The sequence below is a fragment of the Suricata suricatta genome, chromosome 9 (genome assembly GCF_006229205.1).
Source record: "Suricata suricatta isolate VVHF042 chromosome 9, meerkat_22Aug2017_6uvM2_HiC, whole genome shotgun sequence".
Classification (NCBI taxonomy): Eukaryota; Metazoa; Chordata; class Mammalia; order Carnivora; family Herpestidae; genus Suricata; species Suricata suricatta.
In genome coordinates, this window is record NC_043708.1 from 14,159,903 (window position 1) to 14,176,173 (window position 16,271).

Sequence of the window (16,271 nt, forward strand, 5' to 3'; positions counted from 1 at the left end):
AACACATACCGAGTACTGTAATCCTGTTATTTCTCTACCTAAAAGAATACAATTTTGCAGCTGTTAGAAATGAAATCTTACTAATTTGCTGGCTGTGTAACAGGTAACCATGTGTATCCATCTTTTTAATCCATCAAACTCCTATAGCGTAAGCATCTTTATTAATTTTAAATAACATACTTAAGTAGAAATGAATTACCAAAAAACCTTTTTCAGTGTAGTACATCTGTTTGCTATGGTGTATTTCCTTTTCTCCTTCCCTCTAGTATTCTAGGAGACGAAGTTATGGGAATCTGGTCCAGACACACTGAGAAAGCCAATGTCAACTGTGCCTGCGCATCTCATTCAGGAATCAGCCTTGTAACAGGAGATGACTTTGGGATGGTTAAGTTATTCGACTTCCCATGTCCTGAAAAATTTGTAAGTTTGTTTCTTTTGTTTTTGATATGGTTTTCTTTAGACATGTGATCATTAGTACCTCTTTCCCCATAACTTAATAGCTATTATATGGTACAGTCTCCTGATTTAGAAACACTGAATTTGTGTTCCTAAGATTTTTTCAAAACTTACTAAAAATAATAGCTTTTAGGAATTACCTCCCCATCCCCCTAAATAACACATCTTTGCAAACTATCCTAATAGAGCTGTGATTAGCCTTTTATCAAACCTTTAACCAATTTATTACCAAGTTTCAAATTCCTTTCCTCAGAGGAAAATTCTGAGTACCTGGAGACATCTGACGGCTCAAAAACCTTGGTCTGTTATGTGCGGATCCAGTACTAACTCTGAGAAAGCAATGTATGTTTATTTTGAGAAAGTACACAAGCAGGGGAGGGGCAGAGAGGGAGGGAGAGAGAGGGAACCCCACGCAGGCTCCACACTGTTAGCATAGAGCCTGACAAAGTGTTCAGTCTCATACAGTGTGAGATCACAACCTGAGCTGTAATCAGGAGCTGGACACTTAACCGACTGCGCCACCCAGATGCTTCTAAAAACGCATTTAGTAACATTGCATGTAGTCTGAAGTGCCTCCTCTTCACAGCCCCCATGATGGATACAGGGTTCCTGATAGGAACCTTTGATTTCTGGGTGCCTCGCACAACATCCTAAGCTTTGTTTTTTGTTTTCCAGGCAAAGCACAAAAGGTTCTTGGGTCATTCACCTCATGTGACCAATATTCGATTTACCAGTGGTGATCGACATGTCGTCAGTGCCGGAGGTGATGACTGCAGGTTGGTGACTTTCCTAGCCAGAGAAGAGCAGACTGTCCTTAGTGACTAAGAGATTCCGTATCACCATGTTAGGGACTCAGCTAGTCCACAGTATAAAAAGGCAGCATAACTGGGTAGCTGCTTCTGTGGAGTCACATACTATGGAAATACAAAATAAAAGGAATTAATGAAAAATGTTATATATGTATGATTTGGAAGCTCAAAAAACTAAAAATCTAGAAATATAACAAACTCACTGCATTTTTTTTAATTGCAGTTTATTTGTCTGGAAATGTGTACATATGCCTCACTGAAAGATACGGATGCCGAGAAGACTGTATAAATTAACAGCCTTGAGACACCAGAATTACAGACGAGGAACAACAAAAAAAAAGCAAACAGAACCAAACCCTGCATGGGCAAGTGGTGCTACCTTAGGACTGTAACAGGGATAAATGCCCAGAGTCATCAAAACGGAAGGCAGATAAGTCCAAGATACTCGCTGTAGGCACTGGGGGGACTGTCGTAGCCCGTACACTGCCAGACGGTTACGTTTCAAAGAAAGGACTGAACAGATAACTTGGTGAAAGCCAGCCCCCCATTTTTAGGGAGGGTGCAAACTTGGCGGGCCTGATAGGGAGGTTGAGGGGACCAAGCTTCTCCAAAAAAAAAAAAAAAAAAATCCTTAAAAACCCAACTAGCATAGTTTTCATCATCTTTTAAAGCAGTTTTTCTTTTTTTAGAATTTCTATTTTATTTTCAAGGTTCATTATTTAATGACTTTTTTCCTTGTGTTTACGTAAGGAAAGAAAACATCATCTCCCTAAAGGATCACAGCTTTTAAAAGGCAAACATTATTTCCCTAAGGGAACACACACAAGCTTTGCTGGAGAAGATAATGCTACTTAAGCATCAATAAGCCTCTTTTTATAAAGGACACTTTTCGGACAGTTTTAAATTCAGGAACAAATCCAACGTTAGTAGTATATGATCACTACATTTTCATGGTTGAGCTGTCGATCCTTTGAGTCCCCTTGAGAGTTGAAGAATTAGAACATGACTGTAGCCTCATTCATGAGAAATAGTATGCTGAGCAGTCCTTTGCAGCGGTGTGCGGGCTGAGGTGCAGACAGCAGGAGTATTTACAGATGTAGTCTATCTAGTAGAGACCCCTGTTTAACATGTAGGCTGAAATATTCAAGATCACATTTGCGAAGTTAAAGTTTTTAAAGTTTTTTCTATTGAAAAAATTTACTAATTAGATGTATGCCAACCCATAGGCTGACTTCCAAAAGGAATGAATACAGGTCCACTTGTAACACCTGTCTATTAACATTCCTTTTTGGTGGATTAGGGCTGAGCTCTTAGATCTTTATCCCTCTTTACTTCAATGCTGCCAAAGATCAGTACTTGCCTGTCAGGAATTTGCTGTTTAGCCTGTCTGTAGTTTCCTGCAGATTGGAGATTATGTAGATTGCTATTTAAAAATATATTTTTCTAAGTGTGAAAAAGTTTAAGATGCTCTACTGGTCCTATGAATTTTTATTTCAATGTGTTAATTATCTTTGTAGTGTAATAGACTCCTTCAGGTTCTGGAAGTCTCAGTTTCGCCTGACCTCTATTTTGTATGCCCAACACCTTGTAAATACTAAAAACAGAAAGGGCCGAATCACATCACAGAAAGCCTAACAGTGATTGAACGCACCCAGTTTTAAAGCTCTGAGTAATACTTGTGTCTGAAGGATGGATTCAAGCACGAGTAAGCTTTAAATGTAAGATCATATTCGTGTCAATGGGTTCTCCTAAATTAAGCCAAATTCTGGAATACACTAATACTTAATTTCTAGTCCTGTATATTATGAAGGGGCATTCAATCAAAGGAAAGAAATTTCCCTGAACCACTCTCTCTTCCCCCGAAGTTTTGAGCCTGCTGCAGTTTCAAACTTTCCTTCTGAGCCAAGTTTTGCTAGCTGTTGGCTAAAGAAAAATCCCATTTCGCAGTACAGGTAGCCACTCTAGTAAATAGGTATAGAGGACACATTTGCTTCCAGTGCACTTTTGTTCCAGTGGCCAGCTTCAGGACTAAAACCCATGTGGCTTTTAAGTAGTTATCCCACAACCACCTTCACCTAAGGCAAGGTGGATAACCGTGAGCGGTTCTGAAGACTCTGCCCTGTGTACTTTAACCCAGAGATTTACTTTTATGTGCAGTATTTGAGTAAGCTCCCGAATTGTGAGATTGCTGGCACCTTTGGTCCTGTCTGTGTATAAACACACTAGTGCCGCTCGCTGCAGACCACCAGCCACAGGGGTTCCTTTCCTTCCTGCTTGTGGTTCTTTCACGGTGGTTCGTTTTAGACCAAGTAGAGTCAACCTCAGCTTGCCCATAAACCATAGCACCTGGTATGGTAACAGTAAACTCTTAAATGTGTTTCCAGGTAGTGTTTATGAAATGGCAAAAAAAAAAAAAAAAAAAAAAAAAAAAAACCAAACACCCGATTCTAGCTCACTACTGACTTGTGAAATGGCTGAACCAAATAACTTCAGCTCGGTTTCCCATTTAAGTTGAGAGAATGCAACTATACGCCATTTATAAATGTTACCAAAAGTTCGTTTAAATTTCTAGAAATACAACTTAAATTTCTTCTGCAAAGATGTGATGCTCAATCTTAACTAGCCCCGGAATGACAAATGCCTTAAATTCAAAGGAGTCAACCTTTTAGAATGAAGAATGGTCACCTCGCCCCCACCCGACCTCGTGAGGGCTCCGTCTTCACTCACCAGTGGTTTAGTAACTGGTCAATTCCTTCTTCTCCCCTTGGAAAAGCAATGGCCACAAAACAGACTGATGCTCTTAAACATGGACTTTTACACATGCCGTTTTGTTATTCCTTGGGTATACAACTAATGAACTTTTTTTAAGTTAGTTCAATTTGGTCCTGAGAATGTTTGGGTCTTTTATCTCTTTTGCATTAGTTCACTCCGTTCTAACCAACTTGTAGCTTTTTTTTTTTTTTTAACTGCTGTACATCAAGTCTTTAAAATCGGTGATCCGTTATTTAATTCTAAAGCATCTAACACTTCTTGCCTTAACTATTTAAAAAAAATCACACATAGAAAACTGTGTGTTGATTCAATAGTCCAAAAGTTTAGTCCTATTTTGCAGTTTACCCATCTGATTTCTGTAAGTAGTCATTTAAAATATACTATTTAAATCTAATTTTTACATTAAAAATATTTTCTGTGGACTTATTTCTGAAAATGTTATTTTTCAGAATGTGAGAATATATATAATCTTGAGTTTAAAGTCTGTTTTCTGATACCTTCTGTATAGAGAACTATAAAAAAATTTGTATAATTTTGTGATAATGCATTCCCAAAATATTTATTTAAAAAGTGTATGTTAATAGTAAAGCATTTTAAGGAACTGTTGCTATTTTTTCACACTTGCCATTCCAGCGGTCTTTCCCGGAAACATCCTATCTGGGAACCATTTACCAAAGCATCACTCAATCCCAAAAACTCAAATTACCATGCTTTTCAAACTAAATTCACTTAAAATTAAAAAGCAGATTGAATGGCTATTACACTTTGGCCACTCCTGTTTTCACAGTGGACAATCCTTAGGAAAAGTGAGAACTCACTAAACACACATCAACCTCAGAGTGGATTTTATCAGAACTGACGGTGCCACCGCACTGAGAACGGCAGTGTCCAAATATGCCTCAAATATTTTAATGGAATTCAGCTTTTGCTTTAAACTGTCTTTTCATAGTCAAAACAAACAACGTTAAAACCACTTAATAAACTTACAAACTAGAAAAATTAGACACTTCAGATAGGCAATAAACTTCATATTAGAAAGCAATATATATTCCAAGTTTTAAAGATTTGACAAGTTCTGCAGAGTATCTTTCATCAGTAGATGGAAACTTTCAAATTCCACAATCTTCTGCCAAGTAGGACTGTCATTCACTGAATAAACAAAAAATTTTTTAATTAATGGCTTTACATCCATATATGTGTGTGTATATATATACATATATACCTAGTTAAGAAGAATATTTTCACATTAGTATCTGTTCTACAAATTCATATATCAGGTTTTTTGTTTATAAAAAATAATCCAATTATATAAGGTAATGATGACATGTATCTAAATTTACAGGCCCCACTAAAACTTTTTGAAATTTTCAATGTCAGTAATATTAGTAATGCTAAGAAAATGGATGTGAGATTTGAAGGTAAATTTACCTAGGTGAATAAGCAACCAAAACAAAATCTCCAGAAGACCCTGTATAATTAAACAGCAGAGAAAATCTGTACACTTATAAACCACCGTACCTGGTTTGAGGTCGAATCCATTTCAAGGCATGTCGCGGCGGCACAGTAATGGCTGGATGGTAGAAGGTGCAGTCAGGCCTGGTACACTGAGTGTTAAATCTGCAGTGCTAAGTACAGACAACAGTTTGAACATCTGCAGAGCTAATACTGAAACCTTGAAAAATGAACCTCCATCCCCCCTCCTCTGACACAAAATCCTAGTATCACCCTGCAGCCCTGAACCCACGCCCCTTCTGTATCCATCCTTCACTGGACACCCTCATTTATGCCCAAACGTAGTTGGGGGAAGTGAAGGTCTTTCACAATGGCCTTCAGGGTTCGATTTCACACCGATCATTCTGAGCAACTAAACAGGTGGAGATACATCAGTCCTTAGTGTACAGAGAGTGACAACCACCAAGACAAGTCTGGATGGCATGAAGCAGTTCTATGGGAGTTCATCATCAAAGCAGGGGGCGAGGGCCGGGACACACAGAAAGAACCACCCACATGCTGAATGGAAACTAAGCAAGGAGAGCCTCACTCTGGAGACACTAGTTTCAGAGCACTTGTCCTAAGGAGCCAGGCAGGGGCTCACCAGATTCCTCAGAAAGAACTTACAACAGTAACAAAAATGAGGATGCGGGGGGCCTGGGGGGCGGGGGGCCATGGCTACACAAGACCTTCATTTGATCTTCCAGGTCTCAGAATTAAAGAGGTTATCACTAAATCATTTTTGGGAAAGTGAAAATTCTTACTTTTGGATGATAGAAGGGACATTCCATTTTCTTACAAGCAGGGAAATAACGGCACAGCTGACTACTCGAAGGTGATGCTGGTGTTGTAACTGCTGACAAAGATCAGAACAAAGACTGATCAAATTTGACAAAATCATCCATCATGCAGTCTACTGATATTTTTAAGGGAACTGCTATAAATGAAAACGAGGTGGGCTCAGCTGGTTGAGCGTCGTCCACATCTTGACTTCAACTCAGGTCATGATCGCATGGTTCATGGGACTGAGCCCCGTGTCAGGCTTTGCACGGACAGCAGAGCCTGCTTGGGTTTCTCTCTCTCCCTCTCTCAATAGGGATTTATGTATTTGTTAGATAAACTACTTCCGAATGATACTGGACAGCCATGCCTGCTCTCTAAAGGCTGCTTAAGTGATTCTGGCACGATAATTTCTAAAAATTTTTTTTCTTTTAAACTCAGTTTATCATCATAAATGCCACTTTCCACCTAAATGTAGTAGTGCACGCGGTCACTCACCTGGTTTGGGAGGCAGTACGGGAATTCTTCTACTCATATGAGTGAAGGGACAATCTGGTTTAGTGCATTTGGCATCATATTTACAGTTTGGATGAACAAACAAACACTTCTCAGCAAATTTACAATTGGGGAAGGCTCTAAAACAAAAACAGTCACATTTAATTTTCTCAACACATTATCAGTTTTCTTTGTAGAGACTCCTTACACGTCATTACTACTTGTTTTGAGAAACACAGAACAGAAAAAAGGGAAACCAATGTTTTGAAGTAAAGTCTACATCCAACATGGGGCTTTCACAACCCCCAGAGCCACATTGTTCTTCCAACCGAGCCCGCCAGGCTCCTGAGAGACTCAATTGTTAAATGAGGCCAGATTTCAAAATAGAACATAGTAGCTAATCCCAAAGCCAAGGGTCATAAATGTTCAATTCAAGCCACCACCATGAAAGACAAAAGGGTTTCTTACGGTAAGAATTCACACCATGTACTCTGTAAGTTCCAGGTCTATAATCTTTTATGAAGTAAACTCAATATACTGGGCACAGTATCTGCAAGGCATTGCTACAAGAAAGAGACTCCTCCTCTGGTCTCCCTCTATGGACATCCGTGTCATTCTATGAGAATTTCCTTAAAGAAGTTAAAACACAGAGGGGCACCTGGGTGGCTCAGTCTGTTGAGCATCTGACTCTGATTTTGGGGCAAGTCATGAGTCCAGGGTTGTGAGATCAAGCCCTGCACTGGGCTCTGTGCCAAATATGAAGGCTGCTTAGGATTCTCTCTCTTCCTCTCCCCCTCTCCCCCTCTTGCACTATCTAAATAAAAGAAATTAAAATTAAAGTTAAAAAAAAAAGTTACATGGAGAGATTCCACCTCTAGGACCCCAAAAAAAAAAAAATCTTTTGTTTTAATCTAAAGGCCATCTCTCAAAGCTCATGCCACTGAACCAGCCAACTACTAAGGAAAAATGATACCCAAGTCGAAAATGTTTTGTCATTACCTGTACTTTTCTCTCCAATGCCTTAATAACTGTGTCTGTACACAATGCATACAATCCAGGACACTTATGTACCTGTCTCCTTAAATGAGCAGGCTTCTCCCATTTCCCTACTCCCCCAAGCATCTGGGAGGGCAATGGTTAAGTGCTTCTGCATTTAGTTACAAAAGTCAAACCTGTCCACGGAAAACAGAATAGGCGCTAAGATCTAGAATTAACCCTAGAAATCGGTATCAGCTTGCTGCTACTCACTTGCAAGGTGAAACAGGGTGATGGTAAGCACACTCGTCCCCATTTTTACAGGCGGGCCAGTACTTGCAACGCTCCAGAAGTTTTTCTGGCTTCTGGGCCACACTCAGTTCACTCATCTCAGCTAGAAAGGGGAAAGAATTAACAGAATCTCATTAATTCTGTTCAATTCAGTACACAGCACTTTTAATACATTTCCCTCAAAACCCAGGCTCAAACTCTGATGCTCCTCTAGGTCTAGAGTCACAGAGAACGAGTCTGATAATCTGGTTAACACAGACGACGGCCTGTTATACAAGGTCACTGGGAAACAGACTGTGAAGAGCCAGGTACTCAGGGATGCTGTAACTACAGCCGAAGTTTTCACCCCGAAGCCCCAATTCTTAGTATTATTTCAGAGTCGGATTAAATGGGAGAGACGGAAGAATGTCAAGTAGGGAGCGAATCAAATGAAAGAAAAACTGAAAACACCAAGTGATAGAGAATATGAACGAATTCTCACATTCAGACAAGACTAGGTGTGGTTCAAACATGGAAGTCTTCCCACTCACTGAGATGTACGCAGTTAGTTCTAAGTCCAGGGGAGAAACTCACATCAATGTGAGGAAAAGTTTTTTTTCTTGCATCACAAATGCCGTTACCCACAGTGGCCCGCAGTCCACCGATAGGAAGCCTGGCGGGGTGTGAGATGAACAGTGGCAGAAAGCCTTGGTGTGGAAGGAGCAAAGGTGGGGGAAGAGCAGCCCAGGAAGAAAGGGCGTGTGCCATCCACAGGGCTTCCCTGCCATCCCTGCAGAGTTCATGCTCAACGACAATGTCAATTACAAGGGTGTGGGAAAGCGAGCCCCATGTTGCCAGATTATCTCCTAATTCAGAAAACCAAAAACCTTTTTATAGGACACGTAAATTTTAAATGCTGACGACTATTGCATATTTAAAACATAGAAGAACCAAATAAAATTATACCCCCAAGGCCATAATAATCTGCCCAAGACACCCTAGCTTTAAAAAAAAGGGGGAAAAGCCTCCTGGGTGTTACATATTATGGCTCACATTCTCGCTTAGGAAAGCAAACACCACTTCGACCTCACTGCGCTAGTCCTCTCGCCCAGGTCAGCCAGTTCAAATCGCGCTCGGTATCTTGGCTGAGCCAGACACCTGGGGCAAAGTCTTGCCTAGTAGCTCAACTTCAGTTTCCTCATTTCTGCACAAAGGAAATAATGTCATCCTTCGTTTTATGATTGAATGGAAACAAAAATGGCAAGCAGGCGACCAGTCAAACCCGAAGAGCGCAGCAGCTAGTATTATGAGAACCGAATGACCCAGTAACCCAACCTCAACCTTCATTATGGAAGAACAAGGCACACAAATCCAGTCCCGGAGCCCAGAGAGGAGGACCGTCAAAGAGCTACTGGGAAACTATGCCTAACCTAGTTTTCCCTGCTGCTTTCAAAGCAGTACAAGCCACTGTTTAGCTCTCAAGTGTAAAGGCATCCTTGGTCTCAGGGCGCCTGGGTGTCGGACATCAGCTCAGGTCATGATCTCACGGTCTGGGAGTGTGAGGCCCACACTGGGTTTGCTGCTGTCAGCCCGAGACTCGCTTCAGATCATCTGTGCCCCAACCCCTCACTCACACTGTCACTCTCAAAAATAAATAAAACATAAAAAAAAAGAAAGGTATAGTGTCAAATAAAATCTTGTATGGCTGGAAAAAGCAGTTTTCTCCAATTTCAAATGTTTCTAGTGTCCTGCCTGCACAGAACATGTCTTACCCTCCTCCTGAAAAACATACTTTACGCTACGGTATATACGTTAGATCCCGGGTCAAATGAAAAAAGTTAATTTGCCCTGGGTTAATGGAGAATACCCAAGAACAGACTGGCTGGAAAACGGAGCAGACCCTCACGGGCAGCGTTAAAGAAGTTAAATACTTACAAGGATCTTCCTTATGGAAATGTCAAGTCATAGATACAGAGAACACGACTCTGGCTTTCCCAACATTTACTCTGTAAGCTGTTAAAACTTCTCCTGTTTAAATTGTAAGATTAGGCAAGTTCACTTTCTATTGCAAGCCATACAATCTGTGCTGCCATCTGAATGCTGGGGACAGAGCAGGGGGTGCTGGTGACAGCATCCTTGAAATACTGGATGAAAAGCCAGCAAAAGAAATCACAAAGTTTCCAATTTCCTGCTTGGAGGGGGAAGCTCAAGACAGACCAGAGCCTCTCTGTGCTGCTGCTCCGCGGCCTCCCAGGCCTCACGTCCGCTCTCACCACTGCAAGGCTCCCTGCGGGGGGGTGGGGGGTGGGGCGGGCGGGGCGCAACGCTGAGTCCCAGGTCAATGCAGTGGTCAAGGAGGCTCGCTGCTTGTCACAGCCGTCCCCCGCAACGGCCACACGCTAGCAAAGCCTAAGCCAGAAGTTCGACTAACATGTTATTTACAGTGTCACTGCGATGACAAACACATCACTAAAGCCAAGTGTTGACATGTTCATTTAAACAAATTAGACCCTAACATACCTAAGCTACCGATTTTTCTCTCATTTTTAGACAAAATACACAAGGTCAAGGAATCCGTACTGCAGGACTATGGTAGTTCTTAACCACTTTTGTTACCATTTAAATTTTTTTCTTCCTTTCAATAGGGTTAGACCTTCAACTCCCTCCACTACTCAAAGCCATGACATTACATTACTGACTCGGCAGAAAAAGCATTCAAGTGGTATGTTCTCCCTACTCATCATCTCTCCCCAAAGGCCACTAATTTTGTACAGACTGAAAGAGATTATTTAATATATCTTCATGTCACTGCCAAGAAAAGGATTAACTTGGAAAAACATCAAAACCCATTACTGTTTTTACTTTGATGCTATTCATTTTAAGTTTCAGTAATTGTCTCCCCTACCAAGGAAAGTGTTTCTACCAATTGTAGAAGCCACGAGGAACACAGCTACCATTCTCTGTCCCAAGCGGAAGTGTTCAGCAGTGCACGCACCTGCCACCAGATCCAGTGAGCAAGAGAACAGTGAGTGACAGAAGTTCATCCGCCTAAAAGCGTGCTGTTCATTTCACATCTACCAAATACTATGCTTTGATATTAATTAACTTAAACATAAGGTTTTTGGTAAACATTCAAGAAGTTATCTTGACAGATTAGGTGAGAAACTCCTCTCTAGGGAATTGAGGTGAAAATAGCATCAACGTCCAAATTCATTTCTCTGTCAAGTTAACTACAGGAGAGACCACTGCCGTTACAAGGGGAGTAACAGGCAGAGTGTCTACAGGAAGAAGCGCGCCAGGCAGCGAGAGGGATGGTCCGCCCCTCTGCCGGCAGAGCGGAGACGGATCTGGCTCTCCCGGCCGAGCCTCACTGTAGCCCTGGCTACACACATACACAGGACAGTCTCAGACTGAACCAGTGTTTTGTCTGAGAGAAGAAAAAAGGCCACTGCTGGTTTACAAATAAAAACAAGGCCTCCAGCCAATACTCATTCAAGGCAGAGAGACAGGTCTCAGATCTCCTTCACAGCGATAGCGCCCTGGAAAGGGAAAATCTGAGCTCTCAACACACCATTTGCAAAGCTACCATTTGGGTCCTCAAGCTGCCTGCTCATCAACTGCAACTGCTGTGGGTGGAGGAGACCTCTGAGTCCCTTGCTCGCGGCTGCAGTTTGGTTTACAGGTTTCATTCCTTCAAAGCACATGTCCTCCTCTTGATCTGACATGTATCCTGGGGGGCTGGGGACACCATCCAGCGTCACTATAAACTTGGGACTTGCAGGTTTATCTGGTTGTACAAGATCTCTGCCAGACAGATAGAAAATACCAGAGAATTAGGGAAACAAACACAAAACGCTGAGCTTCCTACTGTGCTCTTCAGCAGAACTATCGCTCCCTTACTTGTTGGTTTCTTCAGTTAAAAACAAAGCAAAAACAAAATAGAACAAAAAGAAAAACAAAAACGACTTGGTAAGACTTTCAGGTACAGCCCTGATGAATTCCACTAACACACAATGACTGTGGCCACTCTCGGCGGGGTCGTCCAGGCTGCACTAAGGACCTTCTCCCCCCTACCCTGAACATTGTCCTTTTGATCTTCATAAGTCACATGGAAATAAGCTGAAAAATCAGCATCTGTGTTCAGAACACGATGGTCAGCAGTTCTGTATTTACACTAATTTTACTATCTGTAGGTCTGTTCCTTTATCGAACATTTAGTCCATTTTCTAAGGGAAGAATCACCCCAACCCGATCTCCTCTCTGTGCAAAGATTTCCTGACTTCGATCACCTGGCTTTTAAATTTCATTTCCTGGATGTGCGTAAAGAAAAGAACCTTATTTACAGGGATAAATCACGGACTGACTTATCTGCAAGTTAATGGATTTCTGAACAAGAAAGATGAACTGGAATCCCTGGAAATGGAACCTGGGTTACCACGCCCGGCCTAACCACTGACTCGGTAAAAGCACTCTGCACTGGGGGCCAGGATGGGGAGGAGGGAGCTGGAAACTAATGGTTAACCTGCACTATCTTATCAACACAAAAAAGCTACACAAGAAAAAGAAACCATCTACCGTGTCTGCATAAGGTGTCCTGAAAGTACCCGAAGGGTATCTGCAGTCTTCATTCCCGACTCCTGGTTTGGTGCCACTACTATTTCCTCAGACAGCTTTGGCTTCTTCAGAATAAATGATCTGGTGTCTGCATGGACCATGGATTCCATGTCATAGTAATCTGAGCCAAAGAAATTGGCCATAAATGTTTACTTTTGAATATACCTTGCATTCCCAACATCACACAAGTGAGAAGAATGTCAATCGTTTATATATTTCTAGTTATTTTCAAAGGAAAATCACAACAGTTCTGCCCCAGAACAGTGCTGCAATTCTGTGGCACTTCTTGGGCAATTCTACACCAAATACTGTTTTAAGGAAGTACTCCTTTCCTCCTAAAAGCACATTACCTGGGGCTTTGAATGAATCACCCTGCCTACAGGACAGAAAGGCTCTTATATGAGGCATATAATGGGATAGGAATACACACTTACTCTAAGTACAATATTTGCTAAAAATACATAGAAGAACTTTCTTCATGTTCCCTAGAATTATGACAAAGACTGCTTAAAAATCTTTCTAAAATCTGCTTTGTTCATTTTGCATAGTATCACTTAAAGAGAACACATCCTGATGAAAAGAATTCACCTGGCAGAATTTCTGCCTGATTGTACAGAGAAGACTATATCGAAAAGGAATTTTAAAGTGAAGGGGCACTTAAAAAAAATACAGCACAGCAAACACTGACCTTCAATGCAAATAATCACAGTTCACATATTCTACAATATGCTTATTAAGCCTGGCTACTTTATAAAATATCCCAAGAGGCCAGAGTGGAAATGGGTGACCTATCAATATGCCATCAAGTGACGAAACTTAATGAGTTGCACTTAAGGTTAACAGGCAAATAACAGAACAAAATTCACACCATTCAACTGAACACTGTGCTAGGCACACAGAGAAGAAAAAAATAGGAAAACAGACGCACATAAAATTTCAGTAAAGCATACGCTAAAAGCTGATCCAAAAGGAGTACGAACAAAGTGTTGGGAGAATACAACCAACCTACTCCAGATGGGGAGTCAAGGCAAAGCCTACAGCCTACAGCCTAATATCTGAAGCAGATATTAAAGGAACGAGCGGGAATAACCTGGGAGGAGAGATATGGACAATAAACAGAGCGTGTCCAGCAGAGGAAACTGCATGGAAAAAGGCAGAGGCTTTCATACGACACAGGGAAATCTAAGAGAAATGTGGTGTGGCTGGAGGGTGGTTTGTGCTAGGCTGAGCGGCAGGGAAGGCCTAGGCATGAAGGATCTCGTATGTGTCCTGAGTTTGGACTCTGATCTAAAAGTCATAAAGAATCACAAGAGGGATCTAGGTAGGGAAGTGACATGATCAAACTGGTTTTTAGGAAAACAGTTCTAAGAATGGGCTGCAGACCTAGATCTCAACTACCAGGCTGTTGCCCAGGAGAGATGGTGAGGCTCTGAATGAAAAGACTCTCACCCTTCATCCTATTTGAACCCATAAGAGGGAGAGAGGACACTTTCCACATGTCAGTACTGGCCCTTCACAGAAGCTGCAACTGCAACTCCCACACCCGGAGTGAAGAGTGAAGCAGAGCGGCCCTGCCTGCAGCGGCGGGAGGGGGGGGGGGGGGGGGGGGGGGGGGGGGGGGGGGGGGGGGGGGGGGGGGGGGGGGGGGGTAGAGGGTGGAGAGAAGTGCAGACGGAGGCGAGTGGAGGGGAAACTGGGCCTGGGAGAATGAGGACGGGACGAAGAGCAGATGGAAAGGGGGGCAAAGATAAATTTCAATTTCAGATTTATTTAAAGTCTGTGGGCTCTCAGTTTAGAAGCTGAAATAAGAGGAGAGAGAAGAGAAAGAGAGAGAGCATCCAAACTGAAGGTGAGCTAAGCGTTTCATCCCGGAAGCGCCATGGTCAGTGCCGCCAAGCCCACCACACCCTCACAGGAGCCTAAGGAGCGTATTTCGCTCCGTGTTATGAAGACCAGCACGCACCCTGCCGCTCTTCATGGTGCGCAGACGTGCCCAGCTGGCAGAGTCCAGAACTTTGTCCGAGGCTGCCGCCTGCTTCTCACCACCCTGCACTTGGCAAAGCAGTTCCACCAGTTTACATCTTGGGAGAACAGAAAAGAGATGAAGACAATGTTCAGGGCAGGATACAGGAGACAGTTAACGTTTTAAGAGACGGGGCAGGAGGAGAGGAGATAACAAAGGAGAATGAATGGAATTAGTTAGAGAACAGAGATGGTAAAGTGCTGGAAGCCAAATGATCAAAGACCGAAGAAAACATGGGACGATGTGGGTCTATTTAGAGACGTGGGCACTGAAAACAGCTTTCGTTTTTCTACACGTGCCACCACCCTCCTCTGCAGGGTTAACGTTAACACCCGGGCCAAGCAGAAGCAGACAGACTCAAGTTAGGGACATCATCTGGGTGCAGACTGCAGGCTGAACCCATTCACTTTGTTTCCTCCTAAAATCCCAATGAAATGTCAATAAAAGGTTAGATCATTAAAACATAAAGTCACAAAGACAATAACCATAAAAGGAGACAACCGTATTTGAAAGTGAAAAACTAAGATCTACAAAAGCTGAATCTTAAGCCAATAATAAAACATTCCAACGTGAATGCCAAGATTCTCTGCCAGCTGAGAAGCCGGTAGCACAGGGGCCCTGGGAAGGGGCGGGGAGAAAGACCAGGCAAACAGTTGTATTCAAGTGTCCATTTCAGAGGCAGTTACTTCTTCCTAAACTAAAATCTGTTCTGTCCCTTCTGACCTTTCCCACACCTGTTCCCCTACCTCTATACTGAAGTTTTGTGGAATCACTTGAGACGTGCTTTCCCTTTGGCTAGTGTTAGAGAGGCCTATAAATGAAGCACTGTGGCCTTTGACAGAATGGTGCTACAACAAAAACTAAATGTATTCTATTAAAATGTTAAAAAATAGTTAGATTTCTTGATAACCTTTGACTATTTTCTCCCTTGGAGAAAAGTGGAACTGAAGACCCTTGAAAAGGTCAAAACAGAGGGTCTCTGGACCAAGGGATGCCAGCCATGTTGAAAGAAGTACCATTCTGAAAACAGGGAGGAGGTGTAGGCAAACATCACATAGTCACTAATGTTGAGGTGCCTCCCCCAGCCTCCTTCCTCACTTTGCTTCCAGAACACTGGCAGCCAATCCACTACTCTGTAAGATCTGTCTGTGGAGAAGCTCACCAGTCTAAGAGGAAAGGCCTATGGACAGTGACATCAGGGTATCTCCAAGCTAAAGAGGAAAAACAATGGCGTCTCCACTGCAGGACCTATATTCAAATGTAAAGCCACAAAGCCCTCCACCCGAACTAATGAACCCAGAATGCCTCTCAGCTTCTGGAGTGTCCCACTCATAGATGGAAGACAGCCAAGGACCACAGACATCTGTGGAAAACCTATCATGACAGACAGCAATCAAAACAAACCACCTAGAGAAAATAAGACCAAGAAGGGAGGGGAGAAAATACCCAAAATTATCTTTAATATCCTCAGAGAAAAAAGAGAAACTGTTGCATACATGAAACAAGGTCAGTATACAAAAAGTAAATAAGAAGAATATGCAGAAACTAGAGGACTCCCCGAAATAAAAATCATGGTAAAAGACAAA

The 16,271-nt window shown here is 42.3% G+C and overlaps 2 protein-coding genes across 11 annotated transcripts in view; one reads left to right on the plus strand and one right to left on the minus strand.

Annotated features, from left to right (window-relative positions):
* EML5 (EMAP like 5) overlaps nucleotides 1-3,698 on the plus strand; it is a 157,841-nt gene extending 154,143 nt beyond the window's left edge. For both annotated transcript variants that reach the window (XM_029951761.1, XM_029951762.1), the window contains 3 exons: nucleotides 267-420; nucleotides 1,132-1,232; nucleotides 1,489-3,698. In XM_029951761.1, coding sequence (XP_029807621.1) covers nucleotides 267-420; nucleotides 1,132-1,232; nucleotides 1,489-1,525 — 292 coding nt within the window. In that variant the 3' untranslated portion in view covers nucleotides 1,526-3,698. The remainder of the gene's footprint in view (nucleotides 1-266; nucleotides 421-1,131; nucleotides 1,233-1,488) is intronic.
* An 882-nt stretch (nucleotides 3,699-4,580) lies between these two features.
* ZC3H14 (zinc finger CCCH-type containing 14) overlaps nucleotides 4,581-16,271 on the minus strand; it is a 45,721-nt gene continuing 34,030 nt past the window's right edge. For 3 of the 9 annotated variants that reach the window (XM_029951771.1, XM_029951769.1, XM_029951772.1), the window contains 5 exons: nucleotides 8,052-8,172; nucleotides 6,807-6,943; nucleotides 6,293-6,381; nucleotides 5,556-5,662; nucleotides 4,581-5,186 (listed from right to left, as the gene is read on the minus strand). In XM_029951771.1, the coding sequence (XP_029807631.1) occupies nucleotides 5,180-5,186; nucleotides 5,556-5,662; nucleotides 6,293-6,381; nucleotides 6,807-6,943; nucleotides 8,052-8,172 (461 nt within the window). In that variant the 3' untranslated portion in view covers nucleotides 4,581-5,179. Of the gene's footprint in view, nucleotides 5,187-5,555; nucleotides 5,663-6,292; nucleotides 6,385-6,806; nucleotides 6,944-8,051; nucleotides 8,173-11,619; nucleotides 11,853-12,623; nucleotides 12,784-16,271 lie in introns of all 9 variants that reach the window. The other 6 variants (XM_029951770.1, XM_029951768.1, XM_029951767.1 and 3 more) reach the window with 5 other exon arrangements.